At 40.4% G+C, this 24598-nt stretch overlaps 1 protein-coding gene across 1 annotated transcript in view; it reads right to left on the bottom strand.

Annotated features, from left to right (window-relative positions):
- Window positions 1-1012, bottom strand: part of slc17a9b (solute carrier family 17 member 9b) — a 36624-nt gene extending 35612 nt beyond the window's left edge. Inside the window, exon 1 of the mRNA XM_059980631.1 lies at window positions 712-1012. Within this exon, the coding sequence (XP_059836614.1) occupies window positions 712-833 (122 nt within the window). The 5' untranslated portion in view covers window positions 834-1012. The remainder of the gene's footprint in view (window positions 1-711) is intronic.
- Window positions 1013-24598: the final 23586 nt, after the last annotated feature.

Here is a 24598-nt window from a genome sequence, read left to right as displayed (position 1 = left end):
TATTGTGGGCTAAAGGGTCAGTGCTGTGTTGTACTATTCTATGTAAATGACAAAGCCAAGATTCAGAAACAATAAACAAACAAGAAAACTGTTAACCTAGATTTGACATGTTTTCCATTTGAGTCAAACAGAACTTTCATTAAAGAAACAGCCTTTTCAGATCAATACTGTACATCCACACCACAAACATGGCTCTTCACAAGTATCTCCCACTCCACTGTATCGATTCCTTTCTCCTTTATTTAGTTCAAACGTATTCACTTCCAACAGCTCCCTAGTCTACTGAGTTCCACACTCTTACCACTCTTGAGCTAACAGTTTCTCCCGAACTTGGCAATGGATTTGATGGTATCTGATTCATTTTTATGACCTGGATATCAGTCCACATCTGACCTTCAGAACCCTTTAATTCTGAAGATCTCTATCAAGTCACTCCTCAAGACTCTTTTTGCCACAGTCTCACCAGCTCAGCTTCTCTTGATGGGCATATAGTATATTCTCGGTTCAGGTACAAACCTCGCCAACCTTTCATTTTACATTTCATAACCCTATAATCCTTCGCATTGTACGAGGATCAGACTCAGGCAATGGCGTCTTCTTGAGACTTATAACACATTGGCCAATCAGCAGAATAGACATTACCTGCTACTTAACGATAACTTTCCGAATAAATAAACATTTAGTTTTCAGCTACGTAAGTACCTTACTTACTTTGACCAGTACGTCCCATTGGAGTGAATCCTGTTGGCTGGTAACTCAGTTTCTGAGTCCCCTGGAAGCTTGAAGCCCATGCTAGCATTTTTCTCGCCATTATGATACACAGCAAAAGCCATCAATTAAACTTTTCAAACAAAACCATCACAGATTTTTTTTTTCGCAGGAAGTTAACTATTGATCATCGGCCACTTTCGCTTTCGCTTGAGTGATTTTTTTTTAATTAAAATTCAGTTCAACTTAGATCGAGTCCCATCTGAAAACAAATACGCCTGTTCTTCCTTCGATCCGGATCTGTTTGTCATACGTGTCATTTTACACAGAAATCAATTTCAGGACTTCCGGGTACACCTAATTCAGTTTCACGACTTCCGGGTAGTTATTTCTTGCGGGCAGGAAACCAGGGAGATGGCAAATGCGAAAGAGACCCTCATTTTCAGGCGCAGTTCCTAGGCACCGAACCGTTGCTCAGAGCCCCCTGCCTTACTCAGCGTATTCAGGCACCGGCAGAATCCAAGCCTAGCTGGTGCAACCTCGTTATTTATTTATTCCAGTAAGCGATGCCACAGTGTTCTTCACATAGAGCTTCTAACTAAATAAGTAAACTCAATCACGAATGTATCAAATATTACATCTGTACAGACCGTAGAATGTTCAGCATCGCTCATTGTGCGGTGGCGTCCATATAGCTACATACCAAGGACAAAGCTGTTCTCTTCCTGCTGCACGGGGAAGTTTCTGTCACATGCATCCAGCAAATCGATGAAAAGGTGCTTTTGATTCTTGGAATGCAAACGTTGAAAGGTTATAAAAAGGAAAACAAAATAATGTTTCCATTGGTTTAAGTGTATCATTTAATCACACTGCACATCTAAACCAATCGTTAGCTTCCGGGGAAGACAGAGAAGTCTACCTCAATGTGTGGCTGCGTTAATGTGTAGACAAAGCCTGTGCAGATACCAAGTGTCACTCTGTGCTAAACTCTGAAATTGTGGAAGATGAATTAGGCCATCCTGCCACAGAACCTTTCATTCAATCTGAAATTGTCCCTTGCAGTAAAGTTTGTGCGGAAGATCACCCCGAACACATCAGTCAGGCGGTGATTTGCACAGAACATCTTTAAGATCCTGTGGATAAAGGAGATCAGGAATCATCCTTCTGTTGCCAAGAAATTTTGGAAGTTTGGATGTAACTGTGTTCCTGCATACTTAAAAATGAATATCAGATGTTCTGTATAATGATAAGCATCATTTTATTCTAAATTCTGCCCATTTAAATTAGGGATCAGAGAAGCATGACTGAACGGAGTAAAATCAACAGCAGTACCATTACTGGCAAGGAGTAATTGCAACAAATTAAGTTTACCCGTAAGTGCAAATATAGCAATTTATTATTGGGGTGAAGTAAAATGCAACAAAAATACCATTTTAGACAGAAAAAGCAGACTAATTTCATATGAAAATTAAAGAATCTGAAGTTGCTGGCTATCTGAAATAAAAACAGTAAATGCTGGGGAGGAGGTGGAATTTAACAGGTCAGGCAGCATCAATGGAAAGAGATATGGTTGCTAGTTCAGGTCCACGTTAGATGCTCATTGGTCCTTTCGTAATACTGTAGGGTCAATCATATTTTGAAAATACTGATGAAGAATTGTAAACTTAAGCTTTCACCATTTGTGAATGAGCAGGAAAAAATTTCCTAGCTAATTATCTACTAAGTCAAAAAAAAATCCAACTCAAGCGTCATACACCAGTCCTGCCAGACTCGGAACTTGATGCACCTTTGCTGCCATCCCCTAGGGCAGAACTTCCCAACCTGGGGTCCACAGACCACTTGCATAATGATATTGTTCTATGGTATTAAAAAGGTCTAGAGTCTAGGGAAAAAACATTATCCTTTCTTGGGTAAGGTAATCAAAATTATATCCAGTACTGCAGGGCTGAATTCATTGAGGCCCTGGTTGCTAACCAGCATCCAGTTTCATGGAAATAAAAACTGCTTTCTCTCACAGTGTCAAAATCTATTCACTATAATGGGCTTTCCCCAGATGATTTGGTAAAAAGGACAAATAACTCACTCAGTAGGTTGAATGGAAGCTTATTAAGAATTTGTAAGTTTAATTCATTTTGATAAGAACAAGTTCGAATATAATAAAAACTGAAAACACTGGAAACACAGAAGGGCATGCAGTACCTGTAGAAAGAGGTTAATTTTTGAATCTGATGAAAAATATTTATACTGAAATGCTGTTTCAGTTTCTCCATCTACAGATGCTGCCTGACCTGCTGAGTGTTTCCAACACTTTTATGATTTTTAGATTTCCACTATCTGCAGCTTTTAATTATCATTTAGTTTAAATGTGGACAGATATTCGTAAACACAAGAAATTCTATAGATGCTGAAAATCTTGATCAACACACAAATTGCTGGAGGAACTCAACAACTCAGGCAGCATCTATGGATGGGAATAAGCAGTCAATATTTTGGGCTGAAACCCTTCATCAGGAACAGAAAGAAAGAAGCCAGAATAAGAAGGTGGGGATAGGTGAAGGCATATAAGCTGGCAAGTGATAGGTGAAACTAAGTAAGGGAGAAGGTGGGTGGGGGGGAGGGCAGATGAAGAAAGAAGCTGGGAGGGGATAAGTGGAAGAAATAAAGGTCTAAAGAGATAAGGAATCTAATAGGAGAGTTCAATAGACCATGAAGAAAGAGAAGGAGGAGGGTGAGCAAAGGAAAGAAGTGGGCAGGAGAGGAAGTGAGAGGGTACCCAGAATGAGGAATGGAAAAAGAGAGAGGAGGTTCAGGGAAGTAATTACTGGAAGTTACAGAAGTTAGAGAATGACTTCATTCATCCCTCAATGCATGTCAAGAGATAACTTTCTAGACCGTTCCATTGGAAGAGTTAAAGTAGGGCTTAAGGAGTTGCAAGGTTGCTTGGCTTATTGAAACCAGTTACAACTAATGAAGCAAAGACTCAGATGAGTTCAGAGAGACATCACAGTGAAAGAACAAAAGTTACAAAAAGCAAAACTGAAAGTGCCAGAAACAAAAGGAATTTGGAGAGCAGGAGGTGGGCAAGTTGATCACGTGAGGCTATTTTATTATCTAGAAACAGAAGCTTAGATCATTTTGAAGTAATTTGCACAAGTAAATAAACAAGAATAGAGGGATATGAGCCTAATGCAGGCAAATAGGTTTGGCATCTATGTAGGTGTCATGTTCAGCATGGACAAGGTTGGCCAGAAGGCCTGTTTCTGTATTATATGATTCTGTGATCCTATGAATCAGCAGGAATAATACAGGGCTGTTTTACATTACAACCAAATCAATTGTAATTCAAAACTCTGCAAGGTCAGATTATGAAGTACTTCATTGTTTTCCTTTTCAGAATTTGATGTAAATCACTAGGAACCTCAAATCAATAAAGATAGGCAGCAGCACCTCTGCTATGATTATTCTAAACACATCCACAGGGATGTGTCCTCATCCCCCTAGTCTACTCCCTGTATACTCACGTCTGTGTGCCTAGATTCTGCTCTAACTCCATCTACAAGTTGGGCTGATACCAAGATAGTGAACTGCATCTCAACTAACAATGAGTAGGAGTACAGGAATGAACAGAGAGCTTAGTGACCTGGTATCACCACAACAATCTTTCCTTCAATGTCAATGAAATAAAACAGGTGTCCAATGCGTTCAGAAAGAGGAACTGTACACAAGCTAATCTCTACATCAACAGTGTTGAAGTTGAGATGGTTGAGAGTTTCAGGTTTCTAGGTCTTGTACGTTAAAATGGCTCTTAGTCTCACAACCTACCTCGTTATGATCTTGCACTTTATTGTTTTCCAGCACTGCACTTTCTCGATAGCTTTTACATTTCTTCTTCATTGTTTCTGTTACACCTTTTTTAGCTCAATGCACTGTGTGATTTGATTTTCACAAACATGTTGCAAGACAAGGTTTTCCATTGCATCTTGGTACATGTGACAATAATAAACAAATACCAATATCAATACCAAATTGCAGTCAATCAATGTGAAGAACTATTAGCTACATGTCTGTGAGCAGCCTCTGAGTGCAGCATCTAAGAGTTCAGAGAGGCTAGAGCAATGGGGATAGCATTAAATAGATTGATTACATTAACTAAATATTTAAATACAGGCAAGGCTGGGCAAGTATTGCAATGCGGCAGTACTATGTGATAACTGATATAAAAATACTATTGGGAATGACATCAACCACATTTTCTATAAGTGTTCACAGTGTGAGAAATCTCAACTTACAGTTGATGTGTTAGAACCTAAGATTAAGATACGATAGGGAAGGGGATAGAAACCTGGATACTTTATTCCAGCAGACAGTTAAATTACCTAGAGTAAGTACTATAGAACTGGAGTATATGACTGAAGGTAAAGCACACCTAAGGATCTTGGGAGATAATATTGTGAGCCTTGACTTCTGTGCTGTCCAACAGCTACAATGTTCTTGCAGTCTCTGCAAAATGAGAGCACAGACTCCTGGGGCTGCTCAATTTGCTGAAGTGAAAATAAATGAAATGTTCTTGTTTTTAAAAACATCTTGTTAGTTAATATTCTAGTTAAGTGGACCAATACTGTTCTGTGCAGTCTTGAGTGTGTGTCCTATAGACTATGTTGCCTGACCTTTGATATGATTGACTGAACTACGCTTGTGTTAAATAGCAAATACAGAAAAGCAATGGACAGGATTAAGTGATCTAATGGCCAAAAATCAGTTTGAAGCTTTGAGATCGATGTCCACATCTTTAATGATGATGGAAATTAGTGTGCTAAATGTAAGGATGTATTGTTTGCAATCATGCTTAGCCAGAAATGTTAAATAAATGATCCACCTTGCCCTCCAGCTTCCTCCTGAGACAGTCCTACTATATCAAGGGTGTAGATGTTCAGCCAAGTGTATTCACTCTATGCAATATTAAGAAATGGCCAAGAAAACTGAATACAACAAAGGCAAGGAGCCAATATCCTAGTCTGGCTGAAGAACCTGTGCTCCAGAACTGATTGCACCTGTAGCCATTGTTATAACAATACCTATCAATGCAGACAATTGCTTAATAATATCCTGTTCACAAAATGCAAGATAAATCCTACCTAATTAATTACTACCCAATGTCTGTTATTACCAGAGTGATTGACAATGCCATAAAAAATGCTATCAAGCAGCTCTTATTCACCAAGAGCTCCCCCCAAAAATGTAGGGAATTAATTAAAGCAACACACAGAAAATGCTGAAGGAACTCAGCAGGCCAGGCAGCACCTATGGAAAAGAGTAAGTAGTCTAGGTTTTCATGTTTGGAATTAACAAAAGATAGCTCTGTCAAGGACAGATCCTGCCTGAGCAATCTGACAGCATATTTTGAAGAGGGAGCAAGGCATATTAATAAGGTTAGTGCAGTAGGTGTGGCTTACATGGTCTTCAGTATGTCTATGACCCTTGTAGGAGAATGGTCCAACAGTTTAGGATCTAGGACATTGATAAATTGAATCTCTAAGTGGCTTGGCAATAGGAGTTGTAGAGTGCAGAGGATGATTGTAGAGTGTTGTTTTTGTGACTGGATGCCTGTGACTACTGACATTCCATAGGGATCAGTATTGGGAGCTTTGCTGTTTATAGTATATGTGAATGAGTTTGATGTGGATGTGGGCAGCCTGATCACTAAGTTGACAGATGACATGAAGATTGGTGGAGTTTTTGATGGAAGATATTCTTAGGGAACAGAGTGATAATGATAAGTTGGTGAAATCGCCTGAGAAAAGTTCAGTTGGCGTTTAAGCTTGATAAACTTTAGGTGATGCATTTTGAGAGTACCAATGTGGTTGGACACACATCATGAATGGTGGGGTCCTAGGGAGTGTTGTGGAACAGCAGAACTTTGGTGAACATGTCCAGTGATCCTTGAAAATAGCAGCACAGGAAGGTTGCTTGATTAAGAAACCATATCTGATGCTGGCCTTCATTATTTGGACCATTGAATACAAGAGCAAAGAATTATGGTCCATCTTTACAAAGCATCGGTCAGACCTCAGCCAGAGTAATGTGTGTAGTACAGTCCATACCTGCATACTGCACAACATTGCAACAGTCAGGTATGAGCTAATAATTGGCAAGTAATATTCACAGTAATAACCACTTCCAATGAGAAGAATTAGGCTACTTGGCTCATTTAGTTTGCTCTGGCATTTGATCATGGCTAATTTATTTTCCCTCTCAACCCTGTTCTCTTGTCTTTTCCCTATAACTTTTGATGCCCAAAGACTTCACAACCTCAGATTTAAATATACCCAATGACTTGGTCTCCACAGCCTTCTGTAGCAATGAATGCATTCCAAATTCACCATGATCCAGCTAAAAAAAATTCTTTCTCATCTCTGTTCTAAAGTGACAGTTTTCCATTATGAGGCTGTACCCTCTGGTCTTAGTTTTTGCCGTTAATGGATACATCCTCTCCACATCCACTCTATCTAGGCCTTTCATTATTCAGTAGACTTCAATGAGATCTTCCTTCGTTCTTCTAAATTCCAGCAGGTGCAGGGCCAGAGCCATCAAATGCTGCTCTTATGTTAACCCTTTCATTCCCAGGATGATTCTTGTAAACCTTCTCTGTACCCTCTCCAATACCAGCACATTCTTTCTTATATACAGAGTCTCAAACTGCTCACAATATTCCTAATGTAAACTGATCAAAGTTCATAATGCCTCAGGATTACATCCTTGCTTTTATATTTTAGTCCTCTCAAAATGAAAGCTAACATTGTAAAAGAAGAGAGAAAGTCTAACTTAAACATTCAATTGCATTACCATTGCTGAGTCCCCTACCAGCAACAATCTGGGAAGGTCACTGTCGGCCAACAAATGCCAATGGAGCATTCACAAATATATTATAGATAAAAGAAGTTTGCAATTGGGTATCTTGCAGCAAATGACTCGCCTTCTGTCACCACCATGTACAAAGCTAAAGAGTGTGATGGAAAACTTACCACATGCCTGGAGGTGCACAGCACCAGTTCACAACACCATCAACAGCAATCAAGACAAAGCACTCCTCCATCATTCTAAATATTTATTCCGCTCACTGTCAACACACAGCAGCTTAAGTGTGTACCATCCATGAAAGAAATTGCAGTTACTCATCTTGGTTACTCTCTTCACCTTCAAATCCTTAGCCAATATCACCAAGACAAGGGCAGTAGCTGCATGGGAACTCTATCTTGCGCAGGTTCTCTTCCAATTTGTACGCAAATCTGACTTGGATATATTTTGCTAACCTTTCAAAAATTGTTTAGTCTAGATCCTTGTACTCCTTTGCTAACAACAAAAATTCAAGGTGGTGGTTTATCCGTTCTATTATTCACAGGCAATTTGGGAATAACAATAAACACATTTCTTGCCAATGATGCTCAGATCCTAAAAATGAAAAAAAAAATCATGTCGTTCCAGTTATTTCATTTATTTTTGGCCAAGAAGGTTGCAAATGGTCTATGATGAAGTACTGAAACACAAGCAGCAACTTTCCAAGCCTGAGTAGGAATTTGTGGAACTTTCTAAAATTTTCATGATGATTGCCAAGACTATAATTGCATCATTCAAGCCATTATTTTCTCTTAAAGGTATATAAAGTTTATGTCCCATTAGAAATTGGTACTCAATATTGAGAGATATTGAGGTCCTGGTTAAGAAAAAGGAGGTGCGTGATAGGTATGAGAGGCAGGAAAAAATGAGTTAATTAAGGAACATAAGAGATGCAAGTGAACACTTAAGAAGGAAATCAGGAGGTCTAAAAGAAGACATGCCGAAGGAGAATCCTAAGGGATCTTAGAAATACAGTATATTAGGAGCAAAATGATAGTAAGGATCAAAATAGTCCTCTGGAAGATCAGTGTGGTAATCTATATGTGGAACTGAAAGTGATGGGGGAAATCTTAAATGGATATTTTGCACCTGTTTTTATTTCAGAGATGAACACAGAGTCCACAGATGTGAAGCAATGCAATAATGTGGTCATGGACGCTATACAGATTATCGAGAAGGTGTTCGCTGTCTTGAGGCAAATTAGAGTGGATAAATTCCCAAGGCCTGACAATATGTTCCCTCGGAGCCTGTGGGAGGCCAGAGCAGAAAATGCAGGGCCCCTAGCAGAGATACTTAAAATATCCTTAGCCATGGATGAGGTGACAGAGAATTGGAGGACAGCTAATGATGTTCCATTATTTAAAAGTTATTAGCCAGTGAGCCTGACATCACTAGTGGGAACTTTAATGGAAGGTACTCTAAGAGACAGGATATATAGTAGCTGGATAGACAGGATGTGATTAGGGATAGTCAACATGGCTTTGTGTGTGGTAAGTCATGTATAACTATTCCCCAGAATTTTTCAAGGAAGTTACCAGGAAAGTTGATGAAGGCAAGGGAATGTTGTCTACAAAGACTTTAGCAAGGCTTTTGACAAGGTCCTGGATGGAAGGTTACTAAGAAGGTTCAATCGCTTGGCATTCAGGATGAGGTAGTAAATTGGATTAGGCCAGGGGTTCCAAACTTATTATGCCACGGAACCTTACCATTAACTGAGGGATCCATGGACCCCAGGTTGGTAACCCCACTGGCTTAGAGTAAGAAGCCAGAGAGTAGGAGTAGCCCCTCAGACTGGTGGTAGCCTGTGACTGGTGGTGTGCCACAGGGATCGGTACTGAGTCCATTGTTATTTGTCATCTATATCAACAACCTGTAAAATAATGTGGTAAACTAGATCAGCAAATTTGTGAATGACACCTAAATTGGGGGGGTTAGTGGACAGTGGGGAAGACTATCAAAGCTTGCAGGAGGATTTGGACCAGCTAGTGAAATGTACTGAGAAATGGCAGATGCTGTAGTGTTCTATAATTCTATGAGTTGTTAATGATTCTTTTGAATAACAAAATAAAGCAGAATTCAACCAGGTCACTTCCCATTCCTGATATTCATCCTTCCCCTCTATTTTCTGTTCTCCTGTAATGGCTACTGCAGTTTCACATCCCATATCTCACAGTTGCATTGTTTTATTTTTATTATACACAGAGCAGGCAATACAAATATTTACCACCAAACTCCAAAGCTAAAGTTGTTCCTATATTATATCTATCAAAGGGTTTCAGATGCAAGGCTTGGAGCTACAAGTGGATGAGTGATTGGGATGCTATTAAAAATATAATCAGGATATTTTGGATTGAGGGGTTGGTTAGATTAGTATTTGAGAGAGCAAATTGTGTATTGATAAGGGCCAGAGGAAGGCGAGAGGAGGTTCCTGAGAAGTATGACTTGCTGAAATCATTTGGGGGGGGGGGCAAATAGCCCATACTGTGGTATAAATTCTACCTAATTAACAGGAATGCAAACCCTAAATGAATAGAAAGAACTGCGTTCAGAAAGACTAGGTTTAATGTGGAGTACATCTGGATACCGAATGCTGCAAAAGCCAATATGCACCTGTATCCTATATAGAAGGATCCAGGAGGCATCAAGGCATGTTGTGTGTTAACAGCTCCAGATGGACTGGAAATTTCATGGCTGCATCTGGAATCGGATAGGAACTAGGACCGGAGATAAATGGCTGAGAGAAACAGGGGTGAGGAACGTCTATTCAATTACATATACATTTTAAAACTGCTTACTCAGGGCCGGCAATGAGATTGTAGAAGCTCCCTAGCCCCGCCTTGTGGTGAATGTACCTCCACTTGGTAAAACAAATGTATGTATCACCATCTGAAAGTAGAACTAAATGCATTTAACATACAATCATATATTCATTAAAACTAAACATCTCCTCAGAAACGAACCTCAGAAACTACCCGATTTTGTATGTTTGTCTCCCAACCTAAACCAGTTATTTTGTGCCACAACTGGTTCTACAGAAACTCTAAACGTAATTGCTTCATAAATAAGACTCAAATCCCCAGTCAAACATTTTAGGTACAAAGAAGTTGAACAAAATTAATCAAAACGTCCAACTAAATATTCGCTGAAATAACTTTGTTAAAAAAACTTGTTTTGAAATCAAATTATTTAACTTTGAAATGCTACCATATTGAATATCTTAAAATGTTTAAAACGATTACTGTTTGTATTTTGATGATGTTACATATGAGAAACAGAGCAAAGTGGTTTGAAATGGAAAATATTGTAGATTTCGGAAAGGCAGTACCTATATTCACATTTTGGCCGCTTTGGAATTAGGAATTAGATAAGTAATTTGTATTTTTGGTGGTAAAAGAGTCCAATTACTCGATTCTTCAAAGTAATGCTGACGTATTATTCTTTCCCCATTATTACAATCAACAAATTTTCTGAAAATAATACCCAAAGCAGAAGGTATTTCTGCTTCTAATTGCTACATTAATCAATTTGATCTTGCTCTGTCAGAAATATTCTTCTTATTCTACAGATTACTTTTGCACCTTCTCTGCAAGTGAAAGCTTTTCACTTTCTCAGTGCCGTGAGTGGTCTTGAACCCGTGTTGGAATCAGTGTTCATGTTTCTAAGTTTCATGGGTGCCACTGTGGTACAGCTAGCTGAGTTAGTGCCTCACAATAGCAGAGAGTTGCGTTCAATTCTGACCTCGGACAGCACTTCTGTCGAATATACATCAGTGACTGTGTGGGTTTTTCTTGGGTGCTCCGGTTTCCTTCCATATCCAAAGACTTGCAGATTGGAGGGGTAATTGGCCATTTTAAATTGTCCCTAGTAAGTAGATGGGAGCAGGTGGGGTCAAAGATCAGAATTATGGGAAAATAAAATTTCAACGTAAGTAGTATTAGTGTAATTGGTCAGCATAGAATTGCTGAGCAGAAGGGCCCATTTTTGTATTGTCTATAGGTTGTGGAAACGGTTTGTGTTGAGGTGAGGTCATGTAGTCTTGTGGCAGCTGGCAGTATGCTCGGTCACTGCCAGCTCTCTGGATCCAAATAAAGGAATAATTGTTAATCTTTTGTGTCTTTTAAAAGCAAAGCAAGTAAAAAATTTATTATCAGAGTACAGACATGTCACCACATCAACCCAGAGATTCTTTTTCCTGCAGGCATATACAGCAAATCTATAGAACAGTAACTGTAGACAGGATCAATGAAAACTAATGGTGCAAATGCAAATATAAACAAATAGCAATAAATAACAAGAGCATGAAATAACAAGATAAAGAGTGCTTAAAATGAGATCATTGGTTGTGGGAACACCAGAAATAGAATGAATGTAGTTATTCTCCTTTGTTCAAGAGCCTGATGGTTGGGAGTTAGTAACTGCTCTTGAACCTGGTGGTGCAGTCCTGAGGCACTTGTACCTTCTACCTGATGGAGCAGCAAGAAAAGAGCATGGCCTGGGTGGCGAGCATTGTTGATGAATGCTACTTTTCTACGACAACACCAGCGATGAAGAGAGATATCACTTCTCTAAGAGGGAAATGACACAGCAATTTGGGGGAGGTAAGGATAACTGGGAAATGACAATGTCAACAGCTCAGAGAGCTGATGAGCCTTCCATGGATTATGCAGAATGTAAATACCGAGTGTATGAGGAGCATTCGGGGATATATAATCCAGGGAGGGATGATCCAGTCTTCCTGAAAACTTTGAAAGAAGACCACCAGAAACTTTTAGATTTGGAGTTAGTGGTGGGATTAACCTACTCTGCAATAGTGTCATGGGCCAGTGAGATAGACCAGAGGAGGGTGAAGAGAAGTTGTAAAATGGCTGTAGTGAATGTAGCTGTTGGGATGTCACAGATAACTTGCTTTGTGTGCCGGTAGCCAGGGCACATAGCAAGGAACTGCTGGAATAGATGTGGGAGAGTAAAGGAGATGATTTTTTACAGCCATGGTTGGAGGCAGAGCCTTGAGAAAAAAAGGAAAGTGTGAAAATTACTGACCATAGCAGGCAAAATCCACAGCAGCACCCTTTCCTTCTGATTTGGCTGCTGACCAGATTAGTAGGAGGCAATGAATGGAAATCAAAGGATCCTTTCCCTGGTTGACTGCCAGCAACTGTTGGTGTTCCACAGGGAACAGTGTTGAGACCACTTCTTTTAATGCTGTATATTAATTATTTAGATGATGGAACAGGTTGCTTTGTTGCCAAGATTGCAGATGGTACAAAGATCGGTGGAGGGACAGGTAGTGTTGAGGAAACAGGTAGACTGCAGAAGGACAGATTAGGAGAATGGGCAAGAGAGTGGCAAATGAAATACAATGTTGGAAAATGCATGGTCATGCACTTTGGTAGTAGAAATAAATGTGCAGACTATTTCCTAAATGGGGAGAAAATCCAAAAATCTGAAATGCAAGGTGACTTGGAAGTCCTTGTGCAGAACACCCTAAAGGCTGACTTGCAGGTTGAGTTGGTGGTGAGGAAGGCAAATGAAATGTTAGCATTCACTTCAAGAGGTCTAGAATTCAAGAGCAGGGATGTGATGCAGATACTTTATAAGGCACCGGTGAGACCTCACCTTGGACATTGTGAGCAGTTTTGTGCCCCTCATCGAAGAAAAGATGTGCTAGCATCGGAGAGGGTTCAGAGGAGGTTCATAAGGATGATTCCAGGAATAAAAGGGTTATCATTCAACGAACATTTGATGGCTCTGGGTCTGTACTCACTGGAATTTAGAAGGATGAGGGGGTCGATCTCATTGAAACCTTTTGAAAGTTGAAAAGCCCAGACAGAGTGGATGTGGAAAGGATGTTTCCCATGGTAGGGGAATCTAGGGCAAGAGGGCACAGCCTCAGGATAGAGGGGTGTCCATTTAAAACCAGAGGGTGGTGAATTTGTGGAGTTTATTACCACAGGCAGCTGTGGAGTCCAGGTCATTGGATGCATTTAAGGCAGAGCTTGACAGGTTCTTGATTGGACACAGTATCAAAGGTTACAGGGAGAAGGCCCGTGAGTGGGGCTGAGGAGGGGAAAAGGATCAGCCATGATTGAATGGCGGAGCAGAGTCGATGGGCCAATGGCCTATTTCTCCTCCTATGTCTTATGGTCTACTCATAGAGCTGGTGAGGTCAGATAAATGATTGACATTCACCTTCATTACCACTGATGGTTATCCATGGATATACACGAGGTTTACTGGAGTGCCAGCAAAGTGAAATGTTAATGGACACAAGGTCATCAGTATCAATAACTGATCAACCCTCGTCCACAACTGGCGAGGTGAGTTACAATACTGCTGCAGGACGTGAAACAATGAGGGCAGCGAGAAGTCAGCCCCAGGTACTTAAGATTGAGGGAGTGCAGTTTCATGTAGATTTCTGGGTGTAGCCAAGCAATGAAGGCAGGTGCTGAAGAAGAAGGAAAATAACATGGAGAACACAGCGACAGCGAACATGTGTGACCCACAAAACAGCTAACATGGCCCACAGAGAGACAGCAGCCCTAAGCAGGGAGGAGAGCCAGGGCGATGTGTGGGAAACATGTCAGGAGGTACCAAGGAGTGGGGTCAAGCACAATCAGGAGCTCCTAGAAGTAGTGCAGCTGCCTGATGAGGCAGCAGTGATTAAAGTAAAGGCTCATCAGAAAGGGGATAGTAAAGAGCCAAAAGGGAATGAATGGGCAGACATCAGTGCGAGGAGGGGAGCAGAAGAACAAAAAGCAACAGAAATTACAAGTGCACAGAAAGAAACCACAACTGCCAATTTAGCAAGATTATATGGACAGGGTAACACATTGAGAGAGTGAGCAAAGCAGCCTCCAGGAATAGCATGTTAAAGTATAACAGTAATGGTACTCTGCAAATTACGTTGCACTTAAAGGCATATACTTTGCTTCGAAGTTTGACAGCTCCAGTAACCCAGCAAAAAGTACTTTTGCTGATAATGTCGAATTAATGCAAAATTTTTAGAACCAAAGTCGTTATAGATTGTAGAACGCTTTAGGTTTCATAAGCAGAATCAAAAAGAAGGGGAGTCCGTTTCAGTGTACATGGCTGAATTGAAGAGATGGTCTGCACATTGTCAGTTTGGTAATTGGTTTAATGGTCAACTGAGAGATTGTTTAGTTTGTGGAATCTTCAAGAAAGCATTCAAAAACAGCTCCTAACTGAAACACAACTTACATTTAAAAGAGCAGTTGAAGTTGCTTTTTCAATGGAAACTGCAGACTGAGGTGCAATTGAGTTGCAGTCAGGAATGAAAGCCAACGTAAACAAAATTGCAGCATCCAGCCAGAGACGTGACTAGCTGAACAAATTGTGGGAGGGGCTCACATACACCAGACCAATGGAAGTTTAAGGATAAAACCTGAAGAAAATGCAGTAAAGTAGGACATATACAAACAGAATGTTGGGCAGACAAAAATAAATGGGCTGCTCAGGGAAGAGAAAAAAGCTAAAAAGTGAACTTGGTCTTTTCTCCTTGGAGTGATGGAGGATGAGAGGTGATCTGATAAAAATGTACAAGATAATGAGCAGCATTGATCGTGTGGGTAGTCAGAGGCTTTTTTCCCAGGGTCGAAATGACTAACACGAGAGGGCGTAGTCTTAAGGTGCTTGGAAGGAGGTACAGAGGAAATGTCAGGGGTAAGTTTTTTACGCAGAGAGTGGTGAGTGCATGGAATGGGCTGCCGGCGGCGGTGGTGGAGATGGAAACGATAGGGTCTTTTAGGAGGCTCCTGGATAGGTACATGGAGCTTAGAAAATTAGAGGGCTATGGGTAAGCCTAAGTAGTTCTAAGATAAGGACATGTTCAGCAGAACTTTGTGGGCCGAAAAGCCTGTATTGTGCTGTAAGTTTTCTATGTTTCTAAGTCAAGTTGCAGTTTCAAAAAGAACACTAATCTGCATGCTGTCAATCAAAAGTCTGATAATGATGAGAATGACACAGGACTATGTAGCCTTGAGATTTAAAATGTGAAAATAGATAAGCCATATAGCTTATGCCAGAAGTGAATGGAAAATTAATTAAAATGGAGTTGGACACTGGCTCAGCTATTTCAGTTATTCCACAAAATGAGTCCGAGTTGCATTTCAAGGATTGCAAACTGAAGCCTTCAGATATTCAGCAAAGAACTTGTACTGGAGAAAATATAACTTCAGTGGGAATAGCATTCCTAACAGTGAAATACAACAAACAGCAAGCCGCATTGAACTCGGTTACTGTGTGTTATGCCACTTGCATTTAGGCAACAATGAAAGTCCTCCATCTCTGTCTGTCCTTGACCATCTTCTCCATTGTGCCCCAGGTGTGGTTCAGAGTCCTCATTTCTGCCTCTATGGTACAGCACCAAGTTGTCTTTGATATCCTCCATTTCCTCCACCCTTCAGCAGTCCAATAAATTGCTGTCTCGATGATGGAGTTGGCCTCTCTTCTCATCACATGCCCAATCCACCTCCAACATTCCCCGTGATGATTCTGCCCATGTCCTCTTGGTGATACTTGAAGGAGTAGGACAGAGTTGGAAATCTTTCTTGGCCAGAAAATACCACTATCTTCTGGAAGCACATGGTGTGGACTGACGACAGCTTGGCAAGGTCGTTTTCTGTCATGCACCAACATTTTAACCAATACAAGAGTGTGGACAGAACACAGCTCTGGTACAACTTTACCTTGGCATGGACGCTATCGTAAGCTACTAATTGATCTGAAGACGTTTGTAGATTTGCTGAGTCTGCACTGGATACCATCTTTGGTTCCACCATCCTGCTGAATGATGCTGCCCAGGTGGGTGAATTTGCAAGTGCATGGTAAGACATCACCAATGCCTTGACGGGAGGAGGAGACTCTACATTGCGGGTCATGGTCTCAGTCTATCTCTGAGTCCAACCTGTCCATCAAAGGTACATAGGTGCTGAGTTTTCTCTTGTGTGCTGGTTTATATGCAAGGTCATCCTCAAAGTCAAGGTCTAAAGTAGAGACTACAGTCCACCTAATGCCTCTCTGTTTATCCTTCACTGTTTGCCTCACAACCCAATCAATCACCAAGGTCAAATAATATCACTGACTTCACACAGCTTTTCTTATCTCCTGTCTTGACTTCAGAGTTCAAATTGCAGTCTCCAACCATGCAGGCGAAGTTAATATAGGACTCTGGATGGACAATTTTGGAAGGGACCTATATGATCTGAGAATTCACCAGAGGCTTCCCCTGTAGGAGCTATCAAAAGCCTTTCCAAATTCCACAAAATTCACATAGTTGTGTTTGCCACTCTCTGCACTGTTCTATGGTGTTATGCAGTGTGAAGATCTGGCCAACCCAGCCTCACTTTCTCCTGAAGCCAGCTTGCTCTTTCCTCAAGCACACATCGACAGCATCTGTAATCGGTCAGATGATGACTTTGGCAAGAATCTTGCTGGCCCTGACAAAAGTGTGATGCCACGCCAGCTGTTGCAATAACTTGGCACTCCTTTCTTGGGGATCTTTGTTCAGTTCTTGTGTACTTAGCCCTGTTCCCAGATTATAGTAAACAGTGGTTGCAGGATAGCTGCTGCAACTTCTGGTTCAGCTTGAAACAGTTCAGCATTTAAATAGTCATGTCCTGGAGCTTTACTTTTCTTTAAATTGCAGCAACAATCTTCTCTTTCTTGGGTGGATCTGTGTTGATGTTGCGGTCCTCTGCTACCTCTTGTATGTCAGGTTCTTCATCTGCTGGTGGTTTATTCAGTAATTCTCTGTCCAGCATGCTTCTTTCTGTTTTTCAGCTGTCAAAAGCAGACCATTCTTATCTCTCACAGGACCACTGGATTTGGCCTGCAACTTTACACATTGAAATCTTGTGTATATTTCCAAGATCACCTAAACTGGTTGCTTCTTCAGCCTCCTCTGCAAGGTCTTCCACGTAGACTCCCATTCTTTCTTACAAGTCTCTTCACTTTCTTGTTAGTTTCGGCAAATGCGAGATGAAGTTTCTCCTTAATTCATATTGACTTTGCACCTGACACTTCCTTCTTAATTTTCTGTCTTCTAAGGCCATCCACTTTTCCTGCTGTTCCATTCTTTGTTCAGCTTTCCAGCTCTGTATCCTAGACAAGCCTCACTGCTCTCCTTGAAGACCAAGGCAATCCACTTCCATAATGTGTTGATCCTGTCTACTGGCACACCTTTGTCATGATCTTGCAAGGCCTGGAATCTTTTCTTATGGTGAAGGCAGATCTCACACTGATGTCCTTGAGATACTCAATATCAGAATATCCTTGTTCATGTATTTTGGTCGCAGTGCCTTTCAGCTTCTGTTTCATCACTGCTATGACAAGGCGGTGATCACTTCCTGTATCTGCTCCTCTCTTCACCTTGTCTCCACGTACCATTGATCAATAAATGGTCAGTCTTGTTCTTGTCTTGTCCATTGGGTGAGCGCCATATCAATCTGTGGATTTCACCATGCGGAAAGAGTCCTTCCTATGACCAGTAAACACAAAGTACACTGCAGATGCTGGGGTCAAATCAACACATACAAACAAGCAGGTCGGGCAGCATCCATGGAAGTGAGCAGTCCCCTATCACCGCAATTTTTGGTTTACCAATGATAGAGTTAAATCATTTGTCTCCTTCTGCCTGTCGGATGATTGCATTTCTTACATTAATGGCTAAAAGATCTATTTTGTTGAATTGGAAAGAGATTAAGCCCCCTACCACATTTCATTGGTTTTCTCAAACTATGTTATGTTTAAATTTGGAAAAAATTAGAAGTGTCATATATGATCCTTCTATTAAATTTGAAAAGACTTGGAGGCCATTTATTCAATATTTTCATATGATGTAATATGACCTTTTCCCAAACCTATTTCTTTCTGCTTCTGATTATATGCATGTAGAGAGGATCAGAGCTGATGACATGATGACACCTATGATTCTTTTTCTTTTCTTAGATATTATAAACAGCCCGTGTTTCTTTTTTAAGTTAGTGGTTAGCTTGTTAGAGTAGTTTTTTTTTCCTAGTTTTGTTTGGGGTATAATTTTTTTTCTTTTTCTGTTTTGTTTTCATATTGTTATACCTAGTTTTCTTGTCTTGTACACATTATATTTGTATCATGTATGATTTTGGGAGACTTAATTTTTTGTACCTATTGTCTATATATCCTTTTATGTTAACTTCTAATTTTGTAATCCCAATAATTATGTATTAATTATGTATCGATTCTTGTTATATGTTGATATTAATAAAAAGATTGAAAAAGAAAGAAAGGAAATGAGCAGTCAATGTTTCGGGCCGAGACTCTTCGTCAGCAATTGGTAGAGAGTTTGAGGGAGCCAGCTGCTGACATAGTGAGATCCTTAAAGGCACAGAACCCTTCGGCTACTTCTGTGGGCTACATGCAAGCATGTTTGTGCATGGCCAAGTGGTTGAGGCATTTGTCTAGTGATCTGAAGGTCGCTAGTTCGAGCCTTGGCTGAGGCTGAGTGTGTGTCCTTGAGCAAGGCACTTAACCACATGCACGCAAGCCTCTAAATCCTACAAGGTTGTGGTCCTCTTGAGAGGACATTGAGCTTCTATGTGGTAAGATCCCAAAAAAAACAATATTGTAGGGGTGTGATAGGCTGAGACATCTACTTGATTGGATCTCCGTCCATGGGTCACCTGCAATGAATTAAGAAGGATACTGGATGATGCCATAGCAGTGTTCAAAAACGGCATTGGAAAACTCAAACATATCAAGGGTAAAATAGTGTTAAATGAAAATGCCGCACCCAAGTTTTACAAAACCCATCCAGTTACTTCTACCATCAGTGATAAAGCAGCCAGTGAGCTGGATCACATGGAGGCTGAAGAAATTCTTTCCAAGATTGAGTGTTACCCATGGGCAAAGCCTGTGTGCCAGTAGCCAAGAAGAATAAGTCTGTCAGGATCTGTGGAGATTTTGTTACCATCAACCCAGTAATGAAAGTAGATAAATTCCCTATGCCCAGGATAGATGATATTTTTGCAAAACTTTCTGGAGGAAAACACATTAGCAAAGTAGACTTAACTAAGGCCTACTTTCAGATGGAAATAGAAGCGTCCAAAGTGTTTCTCACCAAAAACACTCACAAAGGTCTTTAACACTATAACGGGCTTATTTTTGGAGTAGCACTGCACCTGCACTCTAGCAGAAAGCGAAGGGCCAGGTGGTGCAAGGCTGCCCAAACACTCAGTGTGACATAAATGGCATCATTATTACTGGTAAGGAACATCTTCAAAACCTCAAGTCAGCGTTAAAAACATTATGGGCTCAGAGCACAACAAGACAAGTGTAAATTCTTTAAACCAAGCACTGCTTACTGTGGTCACACGATTTTCACACCAGTATTATACAAGTGTGCTGAGGAAATTCAAGGAGTGTTAGATGCCCCGAAGCCAAAGGACGTGCCACAGTGACAGCCCTTCTTACAGTTCGTCAATTACTATAACAGGTACCTGCTAAATCTGTCTATTGTGCCCCACTCCTTGAACTCATTTCTATAGGTCGGAAAGAAAGGACAATGGACCAAGTAGGGTGAGGTAGCTTTCCTAAAGGTAAAGGAAATGGTGACATCAGATGTGTACTCACACATTATGATCTAAATCTTCCGGTGAGTTTTGCCTGTGACACCTTGCCTTATGCTACAGGTGCCTTCATGCCACAGGTTATGATTCATGGAAGTGAACGCCCCATAGTCTTTGCATTATGTTCCCTTACTTTTGCAGAGAAAAATAACGCATAGGTTCACTGAGAGACTATGGTATCGGATGCCAACGTTTTAACCGTAAATTTTATGGGAGCGAGTTTACAATTGTTACTGATCATCAACTATTGGTCAAACACGAGGAAATCTGCAGATGCTGGAGATTCAAACAACAAAACACAAAATGCTATAGATGCTGCTTGGTCTGCTGTGTTTCACCAACTTTTTGTGTGTGTTGTTGTTTGAATTTCCAGCAACTTTATATCTGAATTGAGAAGTGAATGATGAATCTTTTCATGGTCTAAGCAGGACATAATATCTCTGAGCCATTGAACATGAGTGGGTGGGCAGCATCTCTCCACCTAAGAAGGACTGCACATCTGGCCAAAAGAGAGGCGAAAGACAATGTACAACGCTTAGTCGGATTTAAATGCATGTCAGCTTCTCCCGAAGTACTGAAAAGAACAATCAGAGGGTTAAATTCCAAATAGCAATTAAGTATGTGAGATAAAGTTAAAACAAATCTCGCCAGAATTTCTCCAAGTTAGGACAAGCTCAAAACATATGAGTAAGAGAGGCCTCGCCCCCTTTGCACTTGTCACAACAGGGACTAATATCAGGATAGAACCGCAACAATTTAGTTTTAGACATATGAGCCCTATGTATCACCTTGAACTGTAAAAGGCAGTGGCGAGCACATAAAGAAGTTGAATTAACTGACTTGAGAATTGAATCCCAAACCTCATCGGACAAAGAAATATTTAAATCATGCTCCCAGGCAGTTTTTCTCTTCTTGTTCTACAGCGGTTGGCACCCAGCTTAATGGTGTATTACCGCCACCTTCAGCTCCAGAGTGTGGATCAGATGATAGACTTACATGCTAAATCCACACACACACACACACACACACAGACACAAACACCACCCCACGACCCACAATCCACACTTTATCCTTTCTTTTTTGGCCATCCTAGTACCCTATTCCTGCTTATCCATCATATCCTATAAAAACCCCTGTATCCCTTAAGAAAGCTAGAAGTACCTTGACCTGTGTTCTCCCAGCCATGCCCAGTAACCCTTTTAATGTGAATTTCTGCACCCCCAATTCCCTTAGATTAATTCTCATTATCTCTCTCTGTATCCCATACTTCCTGCAACTCAGAATTACATGTTCTACTGATTCCTCTTCCTGACGATCCTCACACAATCCTGTCAGGTGTTTCCCTATCATTTTCAATGTTTGGTTTAGTGCACAGTGCCCCAGCCTTAACCGAGTCCACACAGTTTCCTCTCTTCTGTGTCCACTGCCTACCGTAGTACCTGTAACACTCTTTTGTATTTGATATAAATGCCTCCCTTTCCTCTCTCTGTCCCATCTTCCTTGGCACATTAGGATGATTCTTTCCCTTTTTATTACACTTAGTGCAGATGTTGGCAGCGTTGCGGTGGGTGGAGAAAGGTAGACTAGTCAAAGTGTTGATATGCTCAGATTCATCCTCAGTTCTAGCAAGTTTAAGGTCTTTTCACTCAAACAGCCGGCAAGATGTACTTCATGAAATCCTTCAGTCAGTCACAAGAGTTGCAAATCAGGGAGGTCAGGTTAAATTTCTATGGGATCCAGCTCATGTAGGGGTGAAGAGGAATAGGAGGGTGGATGAGTTGGCATGAAAGAAAATATAGAAATGCACATTAGTATCAGCAAGGCAGTTTTTGTCGAAGGAGGTCTGCTTCAATATCGTTAACATATCTCGAATAGTAAAAATTAAACCTTTTCCCAATGGATTCATACAATGAAACAAATCCACATTTTTAACAGGAACCTCGGGAAGGTTTGGTATTAAAGGGTTCATAAAATGTCTAATTTCGAGATATCTAAAGAAATGAGTGTTGGGTAGGCCAAACTTTACAGACATTTGTCTTTCCCAATAATTCAGACAGCTACATTGATTGGTTTGGAGAGAGGGAGAGAAAATCTTCCCTGAAAGGCAAAACCAAATGAACTTTACCACAATCTTATTGCTTTCTATGGTTTCTATTATCAACTTTTTGAATTACAGGAAAATCTAATCACTTAATTTAAATTCCCCTGTCACTATGGTGTGATATGAACTTATACTTGGATCAAGTGATCAACCCACTGAATGTAAGTCCAGTAACTAGTCAGTCTGGAAAAAAACTGAATGGTTTGTGAAGTTGCTTCAAAGAGTAAAGAAAGCATAACAGAGACATAGGCTATTCGGCCCACGCTGAGCATTGTACATCTGCACACTAATCCCATTTTCTCATCTTCTACATCTGTTTGACAACACTAGTTCAAGTTTATTGTCATTCAACTATACACATGTATATAGCTAAATGAAATATTGTTCTTCTGGAGACAAGGGGACAGCACATACAGTCACATGCAGCATATGTAGTTATGAACCAGCACATAATTAAAAGATAGTATTAGTACAGTCCCTGAGTGGCATGGCCTGAAGATTGACATAAAGTGCAAGATCCAGATTATGTAAAACAGTATAATTATAACAAAGAAGCAGTAGTATAATTGTGAAATAGCAGCAATAAAGGATTAAAAGTGACTGGTGCAGAACACTCAGACGGTATACATGTGTGTTGGGTTGCAGAAGTGTGCAAAGGTGGAAGAAGCTGTTCCCATCCAGTCAATTCTGGCTCTTATGTTACAGTACTTTTTGCCTGATGGCAGGAGGTCAAAGAGACAGGGCCTTGGGATCAACACACATAAAATACTGGAGGAGCTCAGCAGGCCAGGCCGCATTTATGGAAAAGAGGTGATGTTTTGAGCCGAGACCCTTCATTAGGACTGACGAGGTGTAGAGAGGACATGGAGGTTGTTATTCTTTGAAATAGCTGTTGAGGGGCAGTGAGTTAGAAAATGGCTGTCCTATGATAACTGCATCATTTTTTTTATATCTCTGGCTAAATGAAACAAAGCAAAAATAGCTAATTTTTTCCTACCCCCTCCACCTTCATTGTCCAAGTGGTGGGGAGGGGAGTGAGAGGGAAGGAAGCAGATTTGGGATTGGTGGAAGAGACAATGGACATGAAGCACCATCTATTTTTCCAAGGGGAGAGGTCAGGATTTGGACAGGGATGAGTGCTAGATACAGAAGCTTGCAAAAGGGGAGATCTTGGACAGGTATATAAAATGATGAGAGGATATGATTCTGAAGCTCTACTTTATACTGGCTTCCACTTGGACAGTTATTATATTTACCTTTGCACTCACATGAAATGTTAACTCTGTTTTTCACTGTCTGACTGCAGAGTGTTTCCAACAGTTTCTGCTTATGATGCTAACCACTGCTTGTTGTCAGTTTGTCATAACTAAACTCAAACATCAAGCTCACCCTATCTACTTTTTCACGTGGCCGCTCAACAGCCTCAATATCTTCATTACCTTTGATAGCTCTGATTCCTTACCATTCCATCTCTGTTGTCATTCCTAATCTTAAAGAAAATCCAATGCAGAATGCACAGACTTGAGTAAGTCAAAAAATATATAGTTTATTCGAGGGTCTTCCTATTCTGCTTCTGGAACTTGATGGCTGCTGCTATTTGCATGACATACTCCTTAAAGGAACGATAGCTTCAAGACTGTTTATGATTTATATTTTATATACTAAATCCTTTTGAAAGCAAAATTACCCCACTCATCATCTTATAAGTTTCCCTATCTCACCTTAAAGCTATGTCTTCTAATATTTGACATTGCTTCTTTAAAAAAATGCATATAGCAGTGGTCCACAGACAGTAAGTAAAAGATGACCAAATTTATTTGTGTTGGCATGAATAAACAATAATAGTTATTTTTATTGTTGTTCATCTGATCTTGGTGTACCTGGTGTTGGATTAATGCCCCATGGAACAGCACGATATATTCACTGCATTGAACAGTTAAACTAGATTATAAATTCAAATCTACTTGAATCTACCCTGAGGCAAAGCCGAAGTAAATTCATAATCAATATGTTACCATATACTGCCTTGAGGTTCATTTTCTTGCAGGTATTAACTGGAGAATAAAATGATACAAAATAATTTACAAAAAGCTATACATAAAGACTGACAAACAAACAATCTGCAAAAGAAGACTTGTGCAAATAAAAAAGTAATATTGAGAATATGCGTTGTGGAGCCCTTGGGGGTGGGTCTGTGGGTTGTTCAATCATTTCAGAGTTATGGATAGAGTTGTCCGCACCAGTACAGGAGCCAGATGACTGTAGGATATTAACT

The sequence above is a fragment of the Hypanus sabinus genome, chromosome 9, assembly GCF_030144855.1.
Source record: "Hypanus sabinus isolate sHypSab1 chromosome 9, sHypSab1.hap1, whole genome shotgun sequence".
Taxonomy (NCBI): Eukaryota; Metazoa; Chordata; class Chondrichthyes; order Myliobatiformes; family Dasyatidae; genus Hypanus; species Hypanus sabinus.
This window is presented reverse-complemented; position numbering and strand designations above follow the sequence as displayed.